Raw genomic sequence first — 22,057 nt, forward strand, 5'->3', positions numbered from 1 at the left:
ACCAACGATGGGGCACTATTCCTCCCCCCACTGACACCAACGATGGGGCACTATTCCTCCCCCCACTGACACCAACGATGGGGCACTATTCCTCCCCCCACTGACACCAACGATGGGGCACTATTCCTCCCCCCACTGACACCAACGATGGGGCAGTATTCCTCCCCCCACTGACACCAACGATGGGGCAGTATTCCTCCCCCCACTGACACCAACGATGGGGCAGTATTCCTCCCCCCACTGACACCAACGATGGGGCACTATTCTTCCCCCCACTGACACCAACGATGGGGCACTATTTCCCCCCCCCCCGACCCCCAATGATGGGGCACTATTCTCCCCTCCACCACACTGACATCAATGATGGGGCACTATTCCTCCCACTGACACCAATGATGGGGCACTATTCCTCCCCCCACTGACACCAACGATGGGACACTATTCCCCCCCCCCCCTGACCCCAATGATGGGGCACTATTCTCCCCTCCACCACACTGACACCAATGATGGGGCACTATTCCTCCCACTGACACCAATGATGGGGCACTATTCCTCCCACTGACACCAATGATGTGGCACTATTCCTCCCACTGACACCAGTGATGGGGCACTACTCCCCCCACTGACACCAGTGATGGGGCACTACTCCCCCCACTGACACCAGTGATGGGGCACTACTCCCCCCACTGACACCAGTGATGGGGCACTACTCCCCCCACTGACACCAGTGATGGGGCACTACTCCCCCCACTGACACCAGTGATGGGGCACTACTCCCCCCACTGACACCAATGATGGGGCACTACTCCCCCCACTGACACCAATGATGGGGCACTACTCCCCCCACTGACACCAATGATGGGGCACTACTCCCCCCACTGACACCAATGATGGGGCACTACTCCCCCCACTGACACCAATGATGGGGCACTATTCCTCCCACTGACACCAATGATGTGGCACTATTCCTCCCACTGACACCAGTGATGGAGCACTACTCCTCCCACTGACACCAGTGATGGGGCACTACTCCCCCCACTGACACCAACGATATGGCACTACTCCTCCCACTGACACCAACGATGGGGCACTACTCCTCCCACTGACACCAACGATGGGGCACTACTCCTCCCACTGACACCAACGATGGGGCACTACTCCTCCCACTGACACCAACGATGGGGCACTACTCCTCCCACTGACACCAACGATGGGGCACTACTCCTCCCACTGACACCAACGATGGGGCACTACTCCTCCCACTGACACCAACGATGGGGCACTACTCCTCCCACTGACACCAACGATGGGGCACTACTCCTCCCACTGACACCAACGATGGGGCACTACTCCTCCCACTGACACCAACGATGGGGCACTACTCCTCCCACTGACACCAACGATGGGGCACTACTCCTCCCACTGACACCAACGATGGGGCACTACTCCTCCCACTGACACCAACGATGGGGCACTACTCCTCCCACTGACACCAACGATGGGGCACTACTCCTCCCACTGACACCAACGATGGGGCACTACTCCTCCCACTGACACCAACGATGGGGCACTACTCCTCCCACTGACACCAACGATGGGGCACTACTCCTCCCACTGACACCAAAGATGGGGCACTATTCATCCCACTGACATCAGTGACGGGGCACTATTCCTCCCACTGATACCAACAATGGGGCACTATTCATCCCACTGACATCAGTGATGGGGCACTACTCCTTCCACTGACACCAATGACATGGCACTACTCCTCCCACTGCAAAATTACAGTTATGAAGTAGCAATGAAAATAATTTTATGGTTGGGGGTCACCACAACCTGAGGAACTGTATTAAGGGGTCGCGGCATTAGAAAGGTTGAGAACCACTGCCCTAGAAGGAAGCCTGTGGGCAAAGCATGTCTGGGTGAGTGGCATCTGTATAAGGCTCTCCTGCTTCTGACCCCTTTTCCTAGCCACAGGAGTAAACCCATGCCCCCATATATACAGCAACTGCCTGCACTTTCAATTTTTAATTAGATCTATCCTGAACTCATGCTTTTGTAAAATATTTCTCAATTAGCCGGTTGCAGCCACTCATCAGTGTATTCTGACAGTGGAGGAGTCCCACTGTCAGAATGCATTAGCACAGCATGGAGAATTTCTCCCTCTACCTCACATATGTGGATAGGGACATTCATTTTTTTTTAACAGCCAGAGGGCATCTATGGTCAGCTTTGCTATGGTTGGAATGTATTTGCTATTAAATCAAACATGTGCTGATATGGGCAGACTGATTAGTTACCTCTACTGCATGGTAACACAGATCTCACCCAATATCTCAATATCACTTAGGAAGTAGCGGTGTGAATTTGTCTCTAAGTATATGACTAATATATATGTTCTGTTACACCTACAGTATATATGCAATCATTTTTACACTTCCCATGATCTCTCTTTTGGGACATAATGTACTGTCGAAAAGTTTTAGGCAGGTGTAAAAAAAAGGCTGTAAACTAAGAATGTTTTCAGAAATAGAAGTGCTACTAGTTTATTTTTAGCCATTAACAAAATGGTAAGTAAATGAACAGAAGAGAAATCCAAATCAAATCAATATTTGGTGTGACCACCCTTTGCCTTCAAAACATCATCAATTCTTCTAGGTACACTTGCACACAGGTTTTGGAAAAAAAAAAACTGCTGTCCTGCCGCTTGATTGCTTTTAGAAGCAGCAGAAGAGGACGCCCCAGCCACTCACCAGTGTTTCTCGGGCTTACTGTTCTCACAGGAGAGCCCAGGAATTGATCCGACAGTTCACAGAGCTGGTCACAGAGGTGAGGAGAGACCATCTCTGATCACCTCTATTATATAGGACAGGAGTGATGTCATGATGTCACTTCCGGTCTATTTTTTTTTTAATCTTTTGCTTTCAAAAGTACAGGGGAAATTTGGGGTCTCATAGACCCCAGATCACTCCATAAAGAGGACCCATCATCCCTTATTTCTCTTACAAGGGATGTTTAAATTCCTTGTAATGGGAATAAAAGTGATAAAAATTAAAGGGACAGTGTAAAAAAAAACAGCATTTTTTTTAAAGCACCCCTATCCCTCCGTGTTCGTGCACAGAAGCGAACGCATATTTAAGTCGCACACACATATGTAAACTGTGTTTGCACCACATATGTGAGGTATTGCCGGGAACGTTAGATCGAGAGCAAAAATTCTAGCACTAGATCTCCTCTCTAAACATGAAAGTTGTTAAAATTTTTAAAGCATCGCCTATGGAGATTTTTAAGTGTCGTAGTTTGACGCTATTCCACGAGCGTGCGTAAGTTTAAAGTGTGACATGTTAGGTATTTATTTACTCAGTGCAACATCATCTTTTATATTTTACCAAAAAATTGTGTTATATATTGTGTTTTTTTGCATTAAAATTAATTAAAGTGTATCTTTTCTTAAACTGAAAAACCCTGCCAAATACCATGCAACATAAAAAATTGCAACAACAGCAATTTTATGCTCTAGGGTCTCTGCTAAAAATATATATATATAATTGTTGGGGGTTCTAAATAATTTTCTAACAAAAAATATTGATTTTTACTTGTAAACAAAAAGTACCAGAAAAGGCTTGGTCTTTTAGTAGTTGGTTCTTCTATGGGTGGAGAACCGAGCTGAAGCCAATTCTCATCATTTTGTACTATTTTAGCTTTCCAGTCTGCTGATCCTGTGTGCAGCTGGGCACCGTTTTCCTGTACTCTAAGCTGAACCTGATACAGTACCATCAGGCATAGGACATACTATTGGGAGCATTAGAGCAGTACTGTTTTTTTTTAGTTTAGCCTATACTGGACATTTATAAGGTTTGACAAACAATATATTTTGCTGTGCTGTAAACTGGGTACAAGCGGCCCGAACATTGGTCAAAAACGATCTTTTCCGCAGGAGCCAGACAACTTTTGGCCCAGGTTTACAGCTGTCTGTTCAGCTTCTATTGAACTGGAATGCTGGAAAACCAGCATCCAATCAACATCCAATAAGCAGTCATTGGCTGCCAGCACTGATTAGTGTGTTCTGGCAAAACACAATAGCACAGCAGGGGAGATTAATTATATTAAATTAGTGTCATGTTCTAATTAATAATAACCAGTTAATTAATAACCAGTATCACACATTTATATGGGTATGTGTATAAGTGTTAGCGAACCACAGGATTAATACATTTTGTTTCACATCACTAATTTTTATTAATACACCATAGTAGCTCACAAGCACTGCAGCTTTATACAGCAGGGAGATTGCTGCACTAACATCACTTGTGTCTTTCCAGCCCATTGGATTGAACAAAAAAAACCTTGTGTGTACCCAGCATTAGTCTGAAAACAACTCATCCTATATTTTTAAATGCAGACATATTGAGTAATCACATAGTCTTTCTTTCTATTGTTGGAGGAGTCAAAGTTAATACTTTTCAGGAACCAACATCCAGGTCATCAGAACAAATAATCAGGATACATCTTTATGCAAAATTTATATAATTAAACAATATCAATAATTAATTACATATCTCTATCACAGCAATCATGACTAACAAAATACAATATACACTATATTGCAAAAAGTATTGGGACACCCCTCCAAATTATTGGATTCAGGTGTTCCAATCACCTCCATGGCCACAGGTGTAGAAAATCAAGTACCTAGGTATGCAGACTGCTTCCACAAACATTTGTGAAAGAATGGGTCGCTCTCAGGATCTCAGTGAATTTAAGTGTGGTACCATGATAGGTTGCCACCTGTGCAGTAAGTCCATCTGTGAAATTTCCTTGCCACTAAATATTCCACAGTCACCTGTTAGTGGTATTATAACAAAGTGGAAGCAACTGGGAACAACAGCAACTGAGCCACGAAGTGGTAGACCATGTAAAATCGGGGTCAGCGCATGCTGAAGCGCACAGTGCGCAGAAGTTGCCAACTGTCTGTGGAGTCAATAGCTAAAGACCTCCAAACTTTGTGTGGCCTTCAGATTAGCATAACAACAGTGCATAGAGAGCTTCATGGAATGGGGTTCCATGGCCGAGCAGCTGCATCCAAGTCTTATATCACCAAGTGCAATGCAATACGTCGGATTCAGTGGTGTAAAGCATGCTGCCACTGTAATCTAGAGCAGTGGAGACATGTGAATCATGCTTATCTGTTTGGCAGTCCAATGGATGTGTCTGGGTTTGGCAGTTGCCAGGAGAACAGTACTTGCCTGACTGCATTGTGCCAAGAGTACAGTTTGGTGGAGGAAGGTGTGGGAATGTTTTTCAGGGGTTGGGCCTGGCCCCTTAGTTCTAGTGAAGGGAACTTTTAAGGTATCAGCATACCCAGACATTTTGGACAATTTTATGCTCCCAACTTTGTGGGAACGGTTTGGGGATTGCCCCTTCCGGTCCAACATATCTGACCACCAGTGCATAAAACAAGTCCATAAAGACATGGGTGAGCGAATTTGAGGTAGGAGGAACTTGATTGGCCTACACAGAGTCCTGACCTCAACCCAATAGAATACTTTTGGGATGACTTAGAGTGGAGACTGCGAGCCAGGCATTCTTGTCCAACATCAATGACTGACCTCACAAATGCGCTTCTGGAAGGATGGTCAAACATTACCATAGAGACAATCCTAAACCATGTGGACAGCCTTCCCAGAAGAGTTGAAGCTGTTATAGCTGCAAAGTATGGGTCAACTCAATATTGAACCTTACGGACTAAGATTGGGATGCTATTAAAGTTAATGTGCGTGTAAAGGCAGGCTTCCCAATACTTTTGGCAATATAGTGCATACCATTATGTTTGGATACAATTCACATTCTATGTATATACTATTGAACATACACAATGGGGGAATTTATCAAACAGTAGCAGACATGATCTGGGGCAGATGTGCATGGCAATCAATCAGTTTCTTTCTTCAGCTTGTTCAGTTAAGCTTTGAAAATAAAAGACAGTATCTGATTGGGTGCTATGCACATCTACTCCATATTCTGGCTGCTCCAGTTTTCCTAAATTCCTCTAAATGTATATGTCAAAGTTTTATCTTGTGTCATGTACACTGATTTGCAAAGTTACCCCAAAAGATAACCTATGCCTATTAACACATTTAAATCCAGTCCTCAGATGTATATTAGACACGGACCTTATAATGATGGATACTTACTAAGGTAAAACTTAGAGGAATGTGCTGTAAAACTCTAGCTGGCCACTGGATAGGCTGGAATAGGGGAGAGAATGCTACCCACATCTTTGTGCATTTATTCCCCACCACTCTTGCAACCAATGACTTCAATTTCTCGGTAGGCAAGAGCCAGTGGCAGTATTCCAAAGTGATGCCATTCTCCAACTTGGATAGCAGTTTAACATCACCCCACACAGTAACAGAATGTTGCAAAGCCTTCAGCTGTCTACTCAAGGCATATATTTCCATTTCAGGCCTCTTTACAATTATACATGAATCTGTATTCAGATTTAAGCTTTTAGCATTTGATATGGTTAAAATGGTATTCCAGGAGTGGTGGCAGGAGCTAGTAATGGTGGCAGACCAGAAGAGGTGCAAGGCGTTTTTTTTAATTATTATTATGTATTTTTTAAAGTTTTTTTCTTACATTTTTTTTCACCATTGAATATGTTCTGGGGTATTTTGGGGAGACAAAATTCTAAGGAGTCGGAATTGCATCATTGCAAGCAACCAGGAAGTTTACAGTGTTCTGTTAACCAGATTCTACCTCATAATTCCCACCCTCACCCTTATGATTTCCACCCTCTGCATCACCTGGCAGTAAACTGCAGCTAAAGGAACATCACTGGCAATTGCTGATCCCTACCTGGAGTCCCCTCCAGCTTTGTTCTTGGAACTCTTCCTGAACACTTGAAAATAGGATTTCTTGCACATCCTCCTTCAGCAAGTGAGTGATGTTATACTAAAACATTTCCACCTCCATGCCAGTTTAAACAGAAAGGTTTCATGAGCCACTCAGCTATCTCTTCCTCATATATTGGTTATATAGTATGAACACTGCCAGAAAAATGGTAGGCATTCCCTACCTCTTGATGCTGTGGCTTGACCACCAATTTACCTGCTTGTCCCTACTACCTCCATGTGCATAACCTCCGGCTCTCTCTATAAGGCTGCCTGAGATTGTGACTATAGGGGATTTTCTAGGTTTAATGATAGCTCGGGATAGCTAGCTAAAGGAAATAAAAATATGGTACTTTGGTGCAGTAATGACGGGGTTGTTTGGGTCACAAAACTTTACTGCATATTTGTAATGCGCTTCAAACAAATGGCAGTTGTGTTGTGTTCATCACAATTTCATGATACTGATCCCCAAATAAAAAAAAAGACTCTAGCTCTTTCATCATTTCCTCTTATGCTCACCTCCAGGATTTATCCAGTGCCTCTCCCTTTCTCTGGAACCTCCTACCCCAAGGTGTCTGACTATTTCTTCAGGGATGCTTATCCTGTCTTTAATTTAAAAAAATACTTTTAGTTCCCCCATCAGCTCATCCCTCTCAATTATTACCTTTAAGATTCTAAGCTGCAATGCCCTCCTCATGTATTGAATTTCATTGTAACTGTACAGTCTCCCCTATTTTTGTAAATTGCTGTGTAAACCATTGCTAATATGAATGTACTGTATGTAGCTTTTTTCACAGTCTAATTAGCACAGCAGCAACTCATCAAAAAACATTACAATAACTGGCAATGCAAAGGAGGATCTGATTACACAGAAACATTTTTTCCATGTCATTTCTTTCCAAACATTGGCCACTGCATTAAACAAGAACAATACCTTTTCTGGATGCTTCAAAGCTGTCATAGAGGTTTATTCTTTGAGTATCATATGTTAAAGTTGTATTTGGAAGTAAAGTTCTGTTTCTGTTAATTGTATTCACTGCAAATCTGAAGGCTAGTTCTTCTGCTCCAAATGGTCCAGACTCTACATATTCAAAAATCCCCCCTAAAATTAAAAAAAAAAAAAAGATTAGGCAACAAGCAAATTAAGGTCATACATAGCAACTTACAAAAATCTTGGTGGGTATTACAAATATTGCTTTGTTCAGAACTTGAACTCATTCCAAACAATCACTGAGATCTGTGAACCATCTACAGATTAGTCTCTCAGGTTTTTGCAGTCAGTAAAAACACCAAGGAATAATATAATGATAGGTTTCTTAAGAAATAGTGGGCTACATTTTATATTGAACATATATCATTTCTAACTGTCAGTTGTTAATATTGAACAAACATTAAAAAAAATTATTAATTTCCATTCCCAGGATTCATTGTGTTTTGATTTTCTGGTATTCAAATATTTATAGACACATAACATACATGACAGGATAAATTTTAATTAGTTTTTTTACATGCTGTCTTTTTACTCATATTATGTTTACTTTTGCCTCATCTCAAAAAAGTCAATTGATTCAAAATGAAGTATATATGTAATAAGTTCTGATCCTTTGAGACACTGGGGTTGATTTACTAACAGGGTTCAGGTTATTCAGTTAGCAAAGTGAACTGTCACTGTCAATCTTCCAATCATTTCCAGCAACAATCATTTTTTTTTTTCATTAGCATGTGATTGAGCACCACATTCACTAAGTGATGGAAACTTTCCTTGCACAGTCATGCAGTACTATATTGACTGGCCTCATGCTGAAAACCTACAAACTTTTGTATAACAATGTAAACCAAATTTTAAATAGAATACACACACATACTACATTGCCAAAACTATTGGGATGCCTGCATTTACATAAACTTTATTGGCATCCCAGTCTTAGTCTGTAGGGTTCGATATTGAGTTTGCCCGCCCTTTGCAGCTATTACAGCGTCAACTCTTCTGGGAAGGCTGTCCACAATGTTTAGGAGTGTGTCTATGGGAATGTTTGACCATTCTTCCAGAAGCGCATCTGTGAGGTCAGGCACTGATGTCGGATGAGAAGGCCTGGCTTGCAGTCTCCGAACTAATTCATTCCAAAGGTGTTCTATCAGGTTGAGCTCAGGACTCTGTGCAGGCCAGTCAAGTTCCTCCACTCTAAACTCACTCATCCATATTTTTAGGGAACTTTCTTTGTGCACTGATACACAGTCATGTTGGAACAGGAAGGGGCCATCTGCAAACTGTTCCCACAAAGTTGGGATCATGAAATTGTCCAAAATTTCTGGGTATGCTGACACTTTAAGAGTTCCCTTCACTGGAACTAAGGGGCCGAGCCCAACCCCTGAAAAATATCCCGGCACCATAATCCCCCCTCCACCAAACTTTACACTTGCCACAATGCAGTCAGGCAAGTACCGTTCTCCTGGCAACTGCCAAACCCAGATATATCCATCAGATTGCCAGACAGAGACGTATGATTCTTCACTCCAGAGAACACGTCTCCACTGCTCTAGAGTCCACTGGCGGTGTGCTTAACACCACTGCATCCGACGCTTTGCATTGCACTTGGTGATGTAAGGCTTGGATGCAGCTGCTCGGCCATGGAAACCCATTCCATGAAGCTCTATGCATTGTTGTTGTGCTAGCCTGAAGGCCACATGAAGTTTGAAGGTCTTTATTGAATTTGCTGACAGCTGGCAACTTCTGCGCACTCTGCACTTCAGTGCGCGCTGACCCCACTCTGTAATTTTACGTAGCCTACCACTTTTGTTGCTGTTGTTTCCAGTTGCTTCCACTTTGTTATGATACTACTAACAGCTGACTGTGGAATATTTAGTAGCAAGGAAATTTCATGGATGAACTTGTTGCACAGGTGGCAACCTATCACGGTACCATGCTTGAATTCACTGAGCTCCTGAGAGTGATCCATTCTTTCACAAATGTTTGTAGAAGAAGTCTGCATAGCCAGGTGCTTGATTTTATACACCTGTGGCCATGGAGGTGATTGGAACACCTGAATGCAATGATTTGGAGGGGTGTCCCAACACTTTTGGCAATATAGTGTGTGTATGTGTATATATATATATATATATATATATATATATATAAATATATACTGTATAAACATATGCATATTTGTAGTAATTATTATTACACTGGCCTTACAACCTGTAAACATTTCAAACACCAACACAGCTCAAAGGGAAATAAACGTAAAGTTTTAATAAAGGTTTTTTAAGCACTTTCAGCAACAAATGTATTCAGTTACTGAGTATGCAGCTTCTTTTTCTTTTAATCCTTGCCTAAGGTCCAGTTTAAGCTGGTGCCATGACCTCTGCCCAGGTTTCCTGTTTCAGGATGGTCCCTGTAACTTTCAGCATCACATGGAGTTACCCTTGCATGCATTGACTAGAGTTATGTATTCCTACACTGTGTGCATCAATAGAAGCATACAGTCCTGTAGCCTAGGATGGCAAATTCCTCCCCTGCTCCTCCCTACTCCCCTCCCCCTTCTCCAAGCTTGGACAACAGACTTGCTGGAGACTGCAGTGTCTACTGTTATCTCTGTCATGTGAAGAATGGAAGTTCCAGGAAGCAACACTAAGAGAGTAGGAGCCAGCAGCTTTGAAAGTTATAAACAGCAAGCGCTGGGGTAAGATTTTTTAACATACAATTAACTAGAGAATTGTTGTTTTATTGTGTTGACTGGGTTGAGTTAAAAAATGCTGAAGTTTTAATACTACTTTAAGCTTACATTTTGGAAGCCCAGTTTAAATGATAACAGCATAAGGTGAACAGTAAACCAGACATCCCAATTATCATAGAGGGTTTTCCTAAAATTGGCAACTTGCAGACTAACTGAAAATAGTTTTAAAAAAAAAGAAATCTCAGTAATAGCATGAGAATTATCTTTAGACTTAGATTACTATAAGTCATTTTTACATTCAGATACATTAGCAAACTATTCATCCATTTATTTTCATTATTGTATTAATGGTATATCATTATGAAGGTGATGACATGGTGGCTACCAGAAAGTGTAATGCTATTGTGATAAAAGACATTTGTGATTATTACTAATCTGCCTAACAAAATCTTTGGTATCAATACTAAATTATGTTAACCACAGGAGGTAAGTACATATCATATTTATGGAATTAGTGGGATATTATTCACTGCTTTGTAAAAGAAGATTTTTTTGTGACTGTTACTGTAAGATAAAGAACAAGAAAATAATATGACACAGAATGCAGTCTCCTGCTGTGAAACACACGCTAGCTCTATTGTTGCCAAAAAGCTACATCTGAAATTGTAATTATAGAAAGACTTCATTATTTACCATATTTATTAAAGATCAAATTTCCATTGAAACAGACAAACTTTCTGATATATGAAGTTTGAAATGAGCTGAACTCTTTCTTTTTTAACGTCTTCCAAATACTTACAAAGTATTTCCTTCTGGTAATATATTATGGCAACGGATTGTTTACAACATGAATCTGCATTAATGTTATATAAAGTTAATTTATGAGATAGATAAAATCATTAAGAACTCAAGACTGAAATTGTGAAACCATTTACAGGGAATTAATGTTTGTATGTATAAACTACTGAAACAGTGTTAATGCCCTTGCATTAAACATTTTTTCTTTACAAAAGCACATTTTATAAAAGGCTATAGGACATATCTTCATTGAAAATTAACTTTCTGAAGTTTCTAATAGTTCATATCCTTTCTATTTATAAAAGTTTAATGGGAAAGCTGTTTAAAGGAGGTTGATGAAACATAGCAAATCTTTAACATACACTATAAAAAATCATTGCAGTAAGGGCGTGGCTTGGCAATGCATGGAAATGGCCACTCGAATTTGGAGCTCCATGGCTTAGATTGAATACAGCCGGTACTCCTCCATTTCCTGGCAAACATGGGCAAGATCGAACTACCAGTCTATTCTACCAAGACCCCCCAATCGCAGATGGGTCAGAACTTGCCCAAAATCTTTTGGTCCCAGCCACCCAAGACGCCAGAGGACTCTCGGCCTAGTTCTTCTCCCACTATGTCCTCCCGTAAGGCATCGGAACACTCACCGAAGGCTAAAGGCAGGATTGACTCAGACACGGTGCTCTCTCTAATTCAGCAGATGTTGTATTTACAATCCATTGCTGCCGACATCAAGAATGCCTTATCAGATGTAGTTTCAGATTTGAAAGAGGAGCTTCGGGGAGTTTTGAGGTGGTATCATTTGGAGGTAGTAGAAGACACAGTAACCCACCATGATGCAGACATGCTGGAAGTCAGAGAGGACTCACTGAGGCACTCTATACACCTTATGGAATATAGCCTTCATGTAGCCTTTTTCTTCTGCACGCCTTTATTACACGTTTTCACCTCATTTGAACCATACTCTATGTGTGACCTTGGTCTCCTCTATCCTTTTTATTGATCTGTACACCTGTTTCTGAGCCTCATGGGAAACTTTAGGGCAGTGGAGTACTATTTTTGAATGGAGATGAATGAGTTGACATTGGAGACGCGTTTGCTCATTTGTTCTATTCTATTTTACTGTCATGGGCTTACAGCAGTCTACCTTTTCTTCTTTAAGTCTATGAGACCTGAGAGGTGTGCACCTAGGAGAAAGGCATACATAGTCGACTGAAAAGCTGGTAGGAAGATACGTACTCCGCTGCAGACCATTCCCTAATGCTGCCAGGCCCCGGTCAGACGCAGACTCCTTATTACACTTTGCTAGATTTGCCTCATGTTATATAATGTGGATTTTTATAGACAATGGAGAGATATTTCCAATATCTTATACACCTATAGGCTGACCTCCCTCTATAGCCCATGGTAGCTGTCTCCTGACATGCATGCCTACCCATTCCCTACACAGCTTGGCTTATATTGCAGGCTGATACATATTTCAGCTTTGCGTCATGGGAGAGTAGTTTGATACTCTAACCCACCCGATTTATGTTCCTCCTCCGTCTCTTTTCTTTCCTCCCTTGTCTTCTTTCTATTTCTTTTGAAACTCTAACTCTTCGACCTGCTTGCATGTTGAGTTTTCCTTTTTATTTGCCCTTACTCTTTTTTTTACTCTCACCCCCTCTTCTACCCCCCCCCTTTTTTTTCTCTTGTTTGTTTGTGTGTGTGTTCAGGGGGATGAAATGACTGACACATTTGGCTGAGGGTATTCTATTGACCACATTTCCCCCTTTTGGATATGGAGTACTGTGCTATTTTTGTTAGTATGCCTCCCAAAAGGAGGAGAGCACCTCCCCCAGGTATGAAGTTCTGTTCACTGAATGCTAGGGGCCTTAATAATAAAAAGGTCCTTGGCCCTCCAAGAACTCCACAGGCATCATGTACACATAGCATTTATTCATAAGATGCACTTTGAGCAATCCATTGTTCCGAAACTGACCAACAGTAGGTTTCCCACAACATATTACGCCTCTAACCCCTCATCCAAGAAGAGGGGAGTTGCTATTCTCTTTGCAAAGAATGTCAAATTTCAACTTGAAGACTGCTATTGCTTAAAGGCAAACTGGAGAATGTACCAGTTACCCTGGCAAATATATATAGCCCCAATGAGAAGCACGCTGCTTTCTTTCAGACTGTAGAGAATGAATTAGCCTCTTTTGTCTCTCGAATGTTTATCTTAGGCACAGATTTGAATCTCCCTCTAAACCTCTTGCTGGATTCTTCCAATGGCGCAACTTTCATTTCTTATAAAGCTCTCTAGGCTATATAGTTTTAACTCTCATCACTCCTTCTTCATGATACCTGGCAGTTTCTACACCCAAAGGATAAATACTTCACTTACTTTTCCCCACCCCATCAAAAGTATTCTAGACAATTTGTTTATTTCACAAACAGATTGCCTTCAGATGGCTTCAAATGAATCCTTTGCCTCCTCGGATTATAACCCTATCATGCTGACCCTTGTGCTTTCAGATTAGAGACCCAGCCACAAAACCTGGAGGTTCAATCCCTCCCTGCTTAGGGATTTACTCACAAAACAAGCACTCCACGCAGAATTACAAGATTACTTTTGCAATAATGATAATGCAGAGGTCTCCCCTCTCACGCTGTGGGAAGCTCATAAAAGCGTAATTTGGGGCAAATTTATTTCCCTAGCATCTAAACTTAAGAAAGAGAGGCAGGCACATGTTTCTTCTCTACTTAAACAAATTAATGAAGCTGTGCATAGCTCAGTCTTCCTTAACTGAACTTACCTTGGCCAACAAATCAGGTAAACTCTTGGCCAAAATGACGCAGGAAAAAAGGGCATAACTCACAATCCATACAATTTATAAAACATTGGAGGACAGACATTCCAGAAAACAGAATATAGCTCACCAATTCCTTACATACTAGCAGACACGCTATAACGTGAGACCGACCTGTGAGTGAAAAGGTCCTCCATTTCACATGTACCATTTTGTTGTTTGTACAATAAAACCTTTATGAAACTAAAAAAATCATTACAGTAGGGATGAGCAAATTTATTCACACATAAGGAAAACTGGCAAATCACAAACTTTTTTCATTTAGTACTGTATAAACATTAAGGGTTAACTTAGGGAAAAAGTAGAAAATTTTTACATTGCAAAATTTAGTTTTACTTAACATAAAAAATAAGGTTAAAGGATAAGTTCACCTTTTGGACAACAATAATAATTCTAATTTTTTTTGCATGTAAAAAATGAGCATTTATTATATGTTGTCCAAAGGAGCCTGGAAAACATTGCACCAGCGATCAGTAGATCTCTGATGCCATGCGGATCTCCTGCAGACCTATGAGAATATCTGCTTGCCGTAAGGGATGTATAGTCTCCAAAGACATGCTGGTAGGTTAATTGGCTCCTGTCTAAATTGGCACTAGTATGTGTATGTATGAATGTGAGTTAGGGACCTTGGATTGTACACCCCTTGAGGGTTAGGGACTGATGTGAATGTACAATATATATATATATATATATATATGTAAAGCGCTATATAAGTACCTGAAATAAATAATAAATATAGTCAAGCAGATATACTGACAGGAAGCTTCAATGAACTACCATTAAAAACTACAAGTCAACAGCTGCTCAGGACTTGTAGGCACTCATTCACAAAACTCTGTGAATGAGTGACACAGTCTTGTGGGTGGAGCCCCGCATGACTGACCTGTTTCAAATCTGACCAATAGTACGGTAGTACGGGGAAGCTTTTTCTCATACAATCTGCCTGGGGGTGGCAGGCATGCCTGCAGCTATGGGAACATGTTACATGTTCCACCTGTTTTTAGGGTGGAACATATAACATGTTCCAAAGGTGAACTTATCCTTTCAGCTAAAAAATAGGATTTTTGCACAAACTTTACTGGATGATTGAAGTCAGCATTGCTTCACCACTTTCATTAAAGTAGAAATATTGATTTCCATTACAATATATGCACCAGCATTTATTTAAAGATATACTGTGACGGGAGTCACTTTGGGTGGGGGGCCCATGGAACACAACCCCCTTTGGAGGGGTGGGGAGAACCCTGTCTCAGCTCCCCATATCCCTCTTATCTGTAAGTCACCCTGTGTCTCTTAGAAATCTTCTCACTGCAGGCTGCACTGTCTAGGACAGGGGTAGGCAACCTGCGGCTCTCCAGCTGTTGCAGGACTACAAATTCCATCATGCCTCTGCAAGTCATAGCTGTAACTGTCTGTTTTGTAATGTTGCAATGCCTCATGGGAAATGTAGTTCCACAACAGCTAGAGAGCCGCAGGTTTTCTACCCCTGGTCTAGGAGGAGGAGTATGTGAGAAGCAAATATAGGAGGATTTGGCTTAATCAAGGAAAGCAAAGGATATTTTGTTTACTTTATGAGGTTTGTGCCTAAAATAGTAACTGGATTTGATACTTATTTAACCTCTTGTAGATCTGACAATGTATTAGTATATGCATTGCAGAAACTTGCCCACTGTGACGGTCACTCCAGGCTAAATACGATAAGTTCAGTAGAGTAGAACATCAATATACGCAGAGTAAAGGACTTAAATTCAGCATAAAATTTGGTAGCATAAATATGACAGTAGAATGTCATTTTATTGTGCAACTTTTTGGGTCTACATCCAAACATGAGTCATTCTTAAAAATAAGTTGTTTATAGAATATAGGATCCATTTGTGATAGTGTTAACTAGCATTATGTTCCAATAGACCAATACCCTGGAGGTGTTTTAAAAGCATGTGAACTTCATTGGACATAAAAAGAGTAAGTGAGCAATCTGTATCCTATTGCAGTAGGTGTAATACATGGCAACAATGCAGAGACAGATGATCATACCACACTATTGACATTTCATTGGCAACTGGACTGATTATGATATAAAGACTTACTACTGTTGGACACTGCTTCTGTTAGGGCAGTATGTATGGGAATATACTGTATACCATTAACCACTTGCCCTCCTGAGGATTTACCCTCCTTAATGACCAGGCCTCTTTTTGCTACTCGGCGCTGCACTAATTCAGCTGATAATTGCGTGGTCATGCAATGCTGCACCCAAACGAAATTTACGTCCTTTTTTTCACACAAATAGAGCTTTCTTTTGGTGGTATTTGATCACCTGTGCACTGTTTATTTTTCACGCTATAAACAAAAAAAGACCAAAAATTTTGAAGAAAAACTATATTTTTTACTTTCAGCTATAAAAAATATATAGTAAACTCAAAGTTAGTTATACATTTAGGCCAAAATGTATTCTGCTACATGTTTTTGGTAAAAAAAATCCCAATAAGTGTATATTGATTGCTTTGTATGAAAGTTATAGCACCTACAAACTATGGTATAGATACTGCAATTTACGCCATTTTTTGCTATACAGCGCTACGCTAGTTTAACGAACAATTGCGCGGTCATGCAATACGGCACATAAATTAAATTTATGTCCTTTTTTTCACACAAATAGAGCTTTCTTTCGGTGGTATTTGATCGCCTGTGCATTTTAATTTTTTTGCGCTATAAAAAAAAAGACTGACAATTTTGAGAAATAAAACAATATTTTGGACTTTTTGCTATAAAACATGTCCAGTAAAAAAAATGTAAAAATCTAATTTCGTCATACATTTTGGCCAAAATGCATTCTGCGACATGTCTTTGCTAAAAAAAAAACCAATACGTGTAAATTAATTGGTTTTCGTGAAAGTTATAGCTTTTACAAATGGCGGGAAAGATACTTAGATTTTAAATTTTTTTTATACTAATAATGGCAACGATCAGCGACTTATGGCAGCAATCAGCGACTTATGGCAGGATTGCGGAACTGCGGTGGACATTCTGAAACTGGGGGGAACTGACTTGGGGTCACTGACATCCCCAGTGACACCAATACAGTGATCAGTGCAAAAACAAAAACACTGACACTATACTAATGGCACTGGGGAGGAAGGGGTTAACGTTTTTATTCACTGAAAGGGTTAACTGTGTAAGGGGAGTGTTTTACTAGGGGGCGGGGGTGTGTACTGCACGGGGACACGCTGATCGGGAGAGATAAACTCTTCTCTCCTGATCAGCATGTCAGGAGCTGTCAGGGAACTGACAGAAAGCAAAGCTACTGCAGCCCTGCTCTCTGTCAGCGATTGCCACTAATCTGCGGGACACGGCTGGTAATGACCGGCCGTGACCCAGCGACTGACACCTGTGGCCAGGATCAGCGGTGCAGGTAGGGCGGAGGCGCGCCTCTCGCGTGCCCCCTACCTGTTTTTAAAACGCATGTTTTAAAACGTGCTGTTGCCCAGCTGTGCCACCCTGCCACCGTATTTCAACAGTGGCTGGGCGGCAAGTGGTTAACAATTGTGTGCCTGGATGACCAAGACAACTCTTTTGCTTGAATATGCGGCAAGCTCATTGACTCCGTGAAATAAAACTTATTCTAGGTCTCATAAACTAAATGTAAAGTTTAGTTTCAAATATCACCCAAACCATCCTCTCCGCTTCTCCCATGACCTCCTGCTCTCTACCTCCCTTGTCTCCTCCTCCCATGCTCGTCTCCAGAAATGTTTCCTAGGCTTTGCCAGAATGCTTGTTGCTAGTTATGATAAAGTCTGAAGTGTTCTATTTGTTACATTTTTGCTAACACTAGCCCTGCTTTCACTAAAACCTCCAAATTTCTATTGTAGAATAATCTGGAACTTGCAATATTGCTTTACTTAAAAACCCAATTCCTAATGGGCACGGAAAATTAAAAAAAAAACAGGATTTTTGCTTGTACATGATTGAATAATTAAAATGAACGTATCTCAACTTTATTCCTAACTTAAAGAAATATTTTTACTTAAATATTTAAGTAAATAAGTGAACAATCTATATTTCTTAAAAGCCCACTCATATTATGAGTAATGCTAAAGTACACTTGCTAACATCACACGATATTGTGCATTAAAGCATTCTGAATTAAAGCAGCCAATCCATTTTGAATAGGCTGCACTTTAGCTCATTAAAAAAAAGACCTGACCATTATATTCTAAAGCTGGACACTACAATGCAAAGCTTGTGCATTTTAGTGCACTGCATTGTGGGTGCTTTTCTTAAAGTAATAGTGTATTGAGGTACTATTTAAAAAAATAGCACCACAATGTGCCACAAGTTCAAGCATAAATGTAAAAGGGAGTAATGTATATTAAAACATGCACTTTACTGGATGCTATTGCAACACATAGAGCATGTGTTGACTCTTAGTAAATCAATCTAATTGAGCGTCTGTCTAATGCTTGTCATTAAAAACACTAAAACGTTTTGGTAAAAGATTACATTTTAAAGGACAAACTGTGAGATTCAGATTGTGTGTCTGATGGAATGAACAAATTAATCTTAATTATTTAACATTACAGAGGGTAATACATTACAGAGGGTGATGGTTAATGACTCAGACTTGGAGTAGTCTAAGGTTTTGAATTTTGTGCCCCCAGTTCTATCTTGTTATTTATGTTGCTAATAAATGGCATTGAGATTGCAATTGGGAGCTCATTGGGGGGGATGGGTGAAGATTTGGCAGATGGGGCTCTATATTAAATATGCATACTTATGCATTTTAGGTGCTAATAACTTGCAGGGAAGATGTTTATTATGATGGATTACACTGGGAAAATCAGTTCTTAAATAAATAGTTGGGGGTCCTAGTGAACCAAAAACTTAGCAACAGCATGTAAGGCCAGTACATTAGCAGAGGAAGAAGAATACTCACTTATATTACAATAAGGTATTTAAGTATATAGTTTTAGCCCTTTAAAAAACATTGATTTGACCTTATCTTGAGTATGCAATTCAGTTTTGGTTTCCAATTGTAAGAAAGGATGTCCTATACTTAGAAAGAGTCCAGCAAAGCATATACATGAATACACGGTCTGAAGGATCTCAGCTATGAGGAGAAGTAAACTAAACCTATTAACCTTAAGGAGGAGGAAAGGAAGTCAAATCTGAAATTGTGGAGGGGGTTCTTTACTGTCCCTTGCCCAGAAAGCAGTATCAGCTAGAAGTATTGACAAATTCAACAAACTTCAAGAAGTGCCCATAATAAGCAAAATATACAGGGATATGTATACTCTTAGAATAGAAAACACAAACTGACACACACATAGGTTTGCCTGGATGGACCTGTGTGTGACCTTTCTCAACCTTATTTACTACGTAACTATGTAATAACGTCATTTACTCAAAAGAACACATCATTACATCATTTTTTTTATCCATGGAATTAATTACCCTTAAAAGAGTGAGAGCATGAGAACTGAATTCAAACCTCAGTTATTCTATTTAATTTTAGTGGTTCTGGGGCTGGTAAGTTGTTTACCTCCCCCCATCTTCCCCACACATATGCACACTCTTTTTGGGGGTAACAGTAGCAAAAAGAAGCTGTGTCCTCCACACCAGCCTTGGGTGGTGACTTCATTTTAGTGAGCACCTACGATTTTAAACTTGCCAAAAAAATCAACAAAAGAGCAAAGAAAAACTATTGGAAAAAAAATACCAGGAGATTGGCAAAGTTTTTCCCAGTGAAAGATACAGTATCATAGAAACAAAATTATGATGTTGCTAGAAAATAAGATTCTGATTATTCAGTCACATTGTTGCTGATCAATTATTTAGCTGGTAGTAAAAATATTTTGATTCAATAAGAGAAACAACAGAGGACATTGTAAATAAGTGAAGACACTTTAGTTTAGTATTGTACATTTTGTGTAAGTTAAATACAAATACAATTTGGTAATTTTAGATATCCTAAAATTAAAGGAAATCAAAAGAACACTTTCTGGGAGAAACTAGCTGGGCATAAAGTTCCCACTTGTTTGCATGAAGGGGCATTGTAAGGAAAAGATTAAAGCTTAAAGGCCTGGTACATAAATTAAACACTGTTTTTGTTCCATTATTTTTACAAGCTATTTAACATATACAGTATCTGGGGATCAAACAAGCAGTGAAACATGAGTACAAAGAAAAAGTTTTAATTAACAAAAGTGATGGTGACATGCAATTCACGTGTTAATAGAAATAATCTCAATACAGATCTGAATCATATAGATTAAACATGAAATATGATTCACTGAGATTATATGATTGTACTTAGCATAGTAAATACAAAAATACCTAGCGGATACATATAACTTATAGTGGTAGAATACAATCATATGCCACAGTCAGTGCTTGTTGTTAATGTAGCAAATACAATAAAGACAATATTCTAGAAACTTTTATTAAATATATAAAGGTAATAATGATGCATGGACTTACATTTTGCATATACAGTATAGTAACAAAAACTAGCATTTAGATGCCTATTACAAAATCCTATATCTATGCAATATTCTATTAACAATTCTACTTTGTCATCAAAGAGTAATTCCTAGCAAAAAATTAAAACAATCAAGAAGCTACTAAAAAATACCATAACTATGCTAAAATCATACAGCTCTCTGCATTCCGCAGCAGCAACAGAAAACACATTTATTCAGGGCCAGGGAGTGTTTACTTTCTGTGCTTGGTAAATTCTACACTATCTGGCTACTTCTCGCATCACCAATTACATTCAAATTCAAAACCAAGTTTGAATTTGATTGGTGACTGAAAAATGTTTATAATTGCTTTTTGTTCCATAAATGTTTTATTTAGATAATTGCACATATTACAGCCAATAGGCAACAATAGAAGCAGAAACAACATAGGGGAAGACAAACGTGAAGCTTCCATACAAGCTTATGTACCATAGAACAAATCATTTCTACATCACATGGACCATGGAACCAGACATGCCATTTGTATTAATAGCAGACTTCAGGACATATTCACCAAATATAAAATAGCAAACAGTTCCATGAAAAGCCTCATCTCTTTTATCACTTGCCTTACCCATACCTTATCATTTGCCTTGCCCAGACCATGTTTGCAATTTTTACATCAGGTTTTCAATAAGGAGAAGGTGGGTGTTCCAGAATCACAGACTTATTTCAGGAATACCCAATCAAAATTCAATTTAAGTTTCTGCTTTTTTGTCAAAGTTTAATTTTGAATGTTGATTAAGGTGCACATTTAAGAAAAATAATCAGCATGTAGCAAGCTGAATTGCTTTTTATAATGAAAGCAGTGCAACTAAAACAGTATTATCACTTGGTTGGGAGATTCTTAATTAGCTCAGTGCAATGTATGAATGTTGATGTATAATGATATACAGATTTATATTTTCTATTAACAAATGCAATATGTTTTAGACCAGAAGCCTGAGGGCCCTATTCAATAAATAATTTAAAGAGGCCAATAGCATAATGCAATATACACTTTTATTAGGACATCATGAGGGGAGGGGATCCTCGTCTCATAGTTTGCATTGGTATTAAATGTTAGGTGCCCATACGCTCACAGCTGGTAGAAAGAAATTGGTGGATAGTCCATTCTTGTGTTGAATTCTGCCTCACAACTCTTTTGCCTCTCCAGTGAGCAGGTAATTCATTTTACCACACTGTCCATTCATTTGAACAAACTGAGGTTATTTGCTGAAGGCAAATAGGCTGTTTTCTTTGCAATGACAATGTCCCCAGGGCTTAGTAAATGTGGTGAAATTTCACTTTGCAAAAAATAGCTGATCACATGCAAGGGAAAAAACTTA

At 39.9% G+C, this 22,057-nt stretch overlaps 1 protein-coding gene across 2 annotated transcripts in view; it reads right to left on the reverse strand.

Moving 5' to 3' along the window:
- GRIK2 (glutamate ionotropic receptor kainate type subunit 2) overlaps positions 1–22,057 on the reverse strand; it is an 855,383-nt gene that overhangs the window by 534,243 nt on the left and 299,083 nt on the right. For both annotated transcript variants that reach the window (XM_089665163.1, XM_089665154.1), the window contains one exon: positions 7,828–7,995. In XM_089665163.1, coding sequence (XP_089521289.1) covers positions 7,828–7,995 — 168 coding nt within the window. The remainder of the gene's footprint in view (positions 1–7,827; positions 7,996–22,057) is intronic.

Source organism: Staurois parvus, unplaced genomic scaffold (genome assembly GCF_062004578.1).
Source record: "Staurois parvus isolate SC_StPar_1 unplaced genomic scaffold, SC_StPar_1.0 ptg000048l, whole genome shotgun sequence".
In the NCBI taxonomy this organism is placed as follows: Eukaryota; Metazoa; Chordata; class Amphibia; order Anura; family Ranidae; genus Staurois; species Staurois parvus.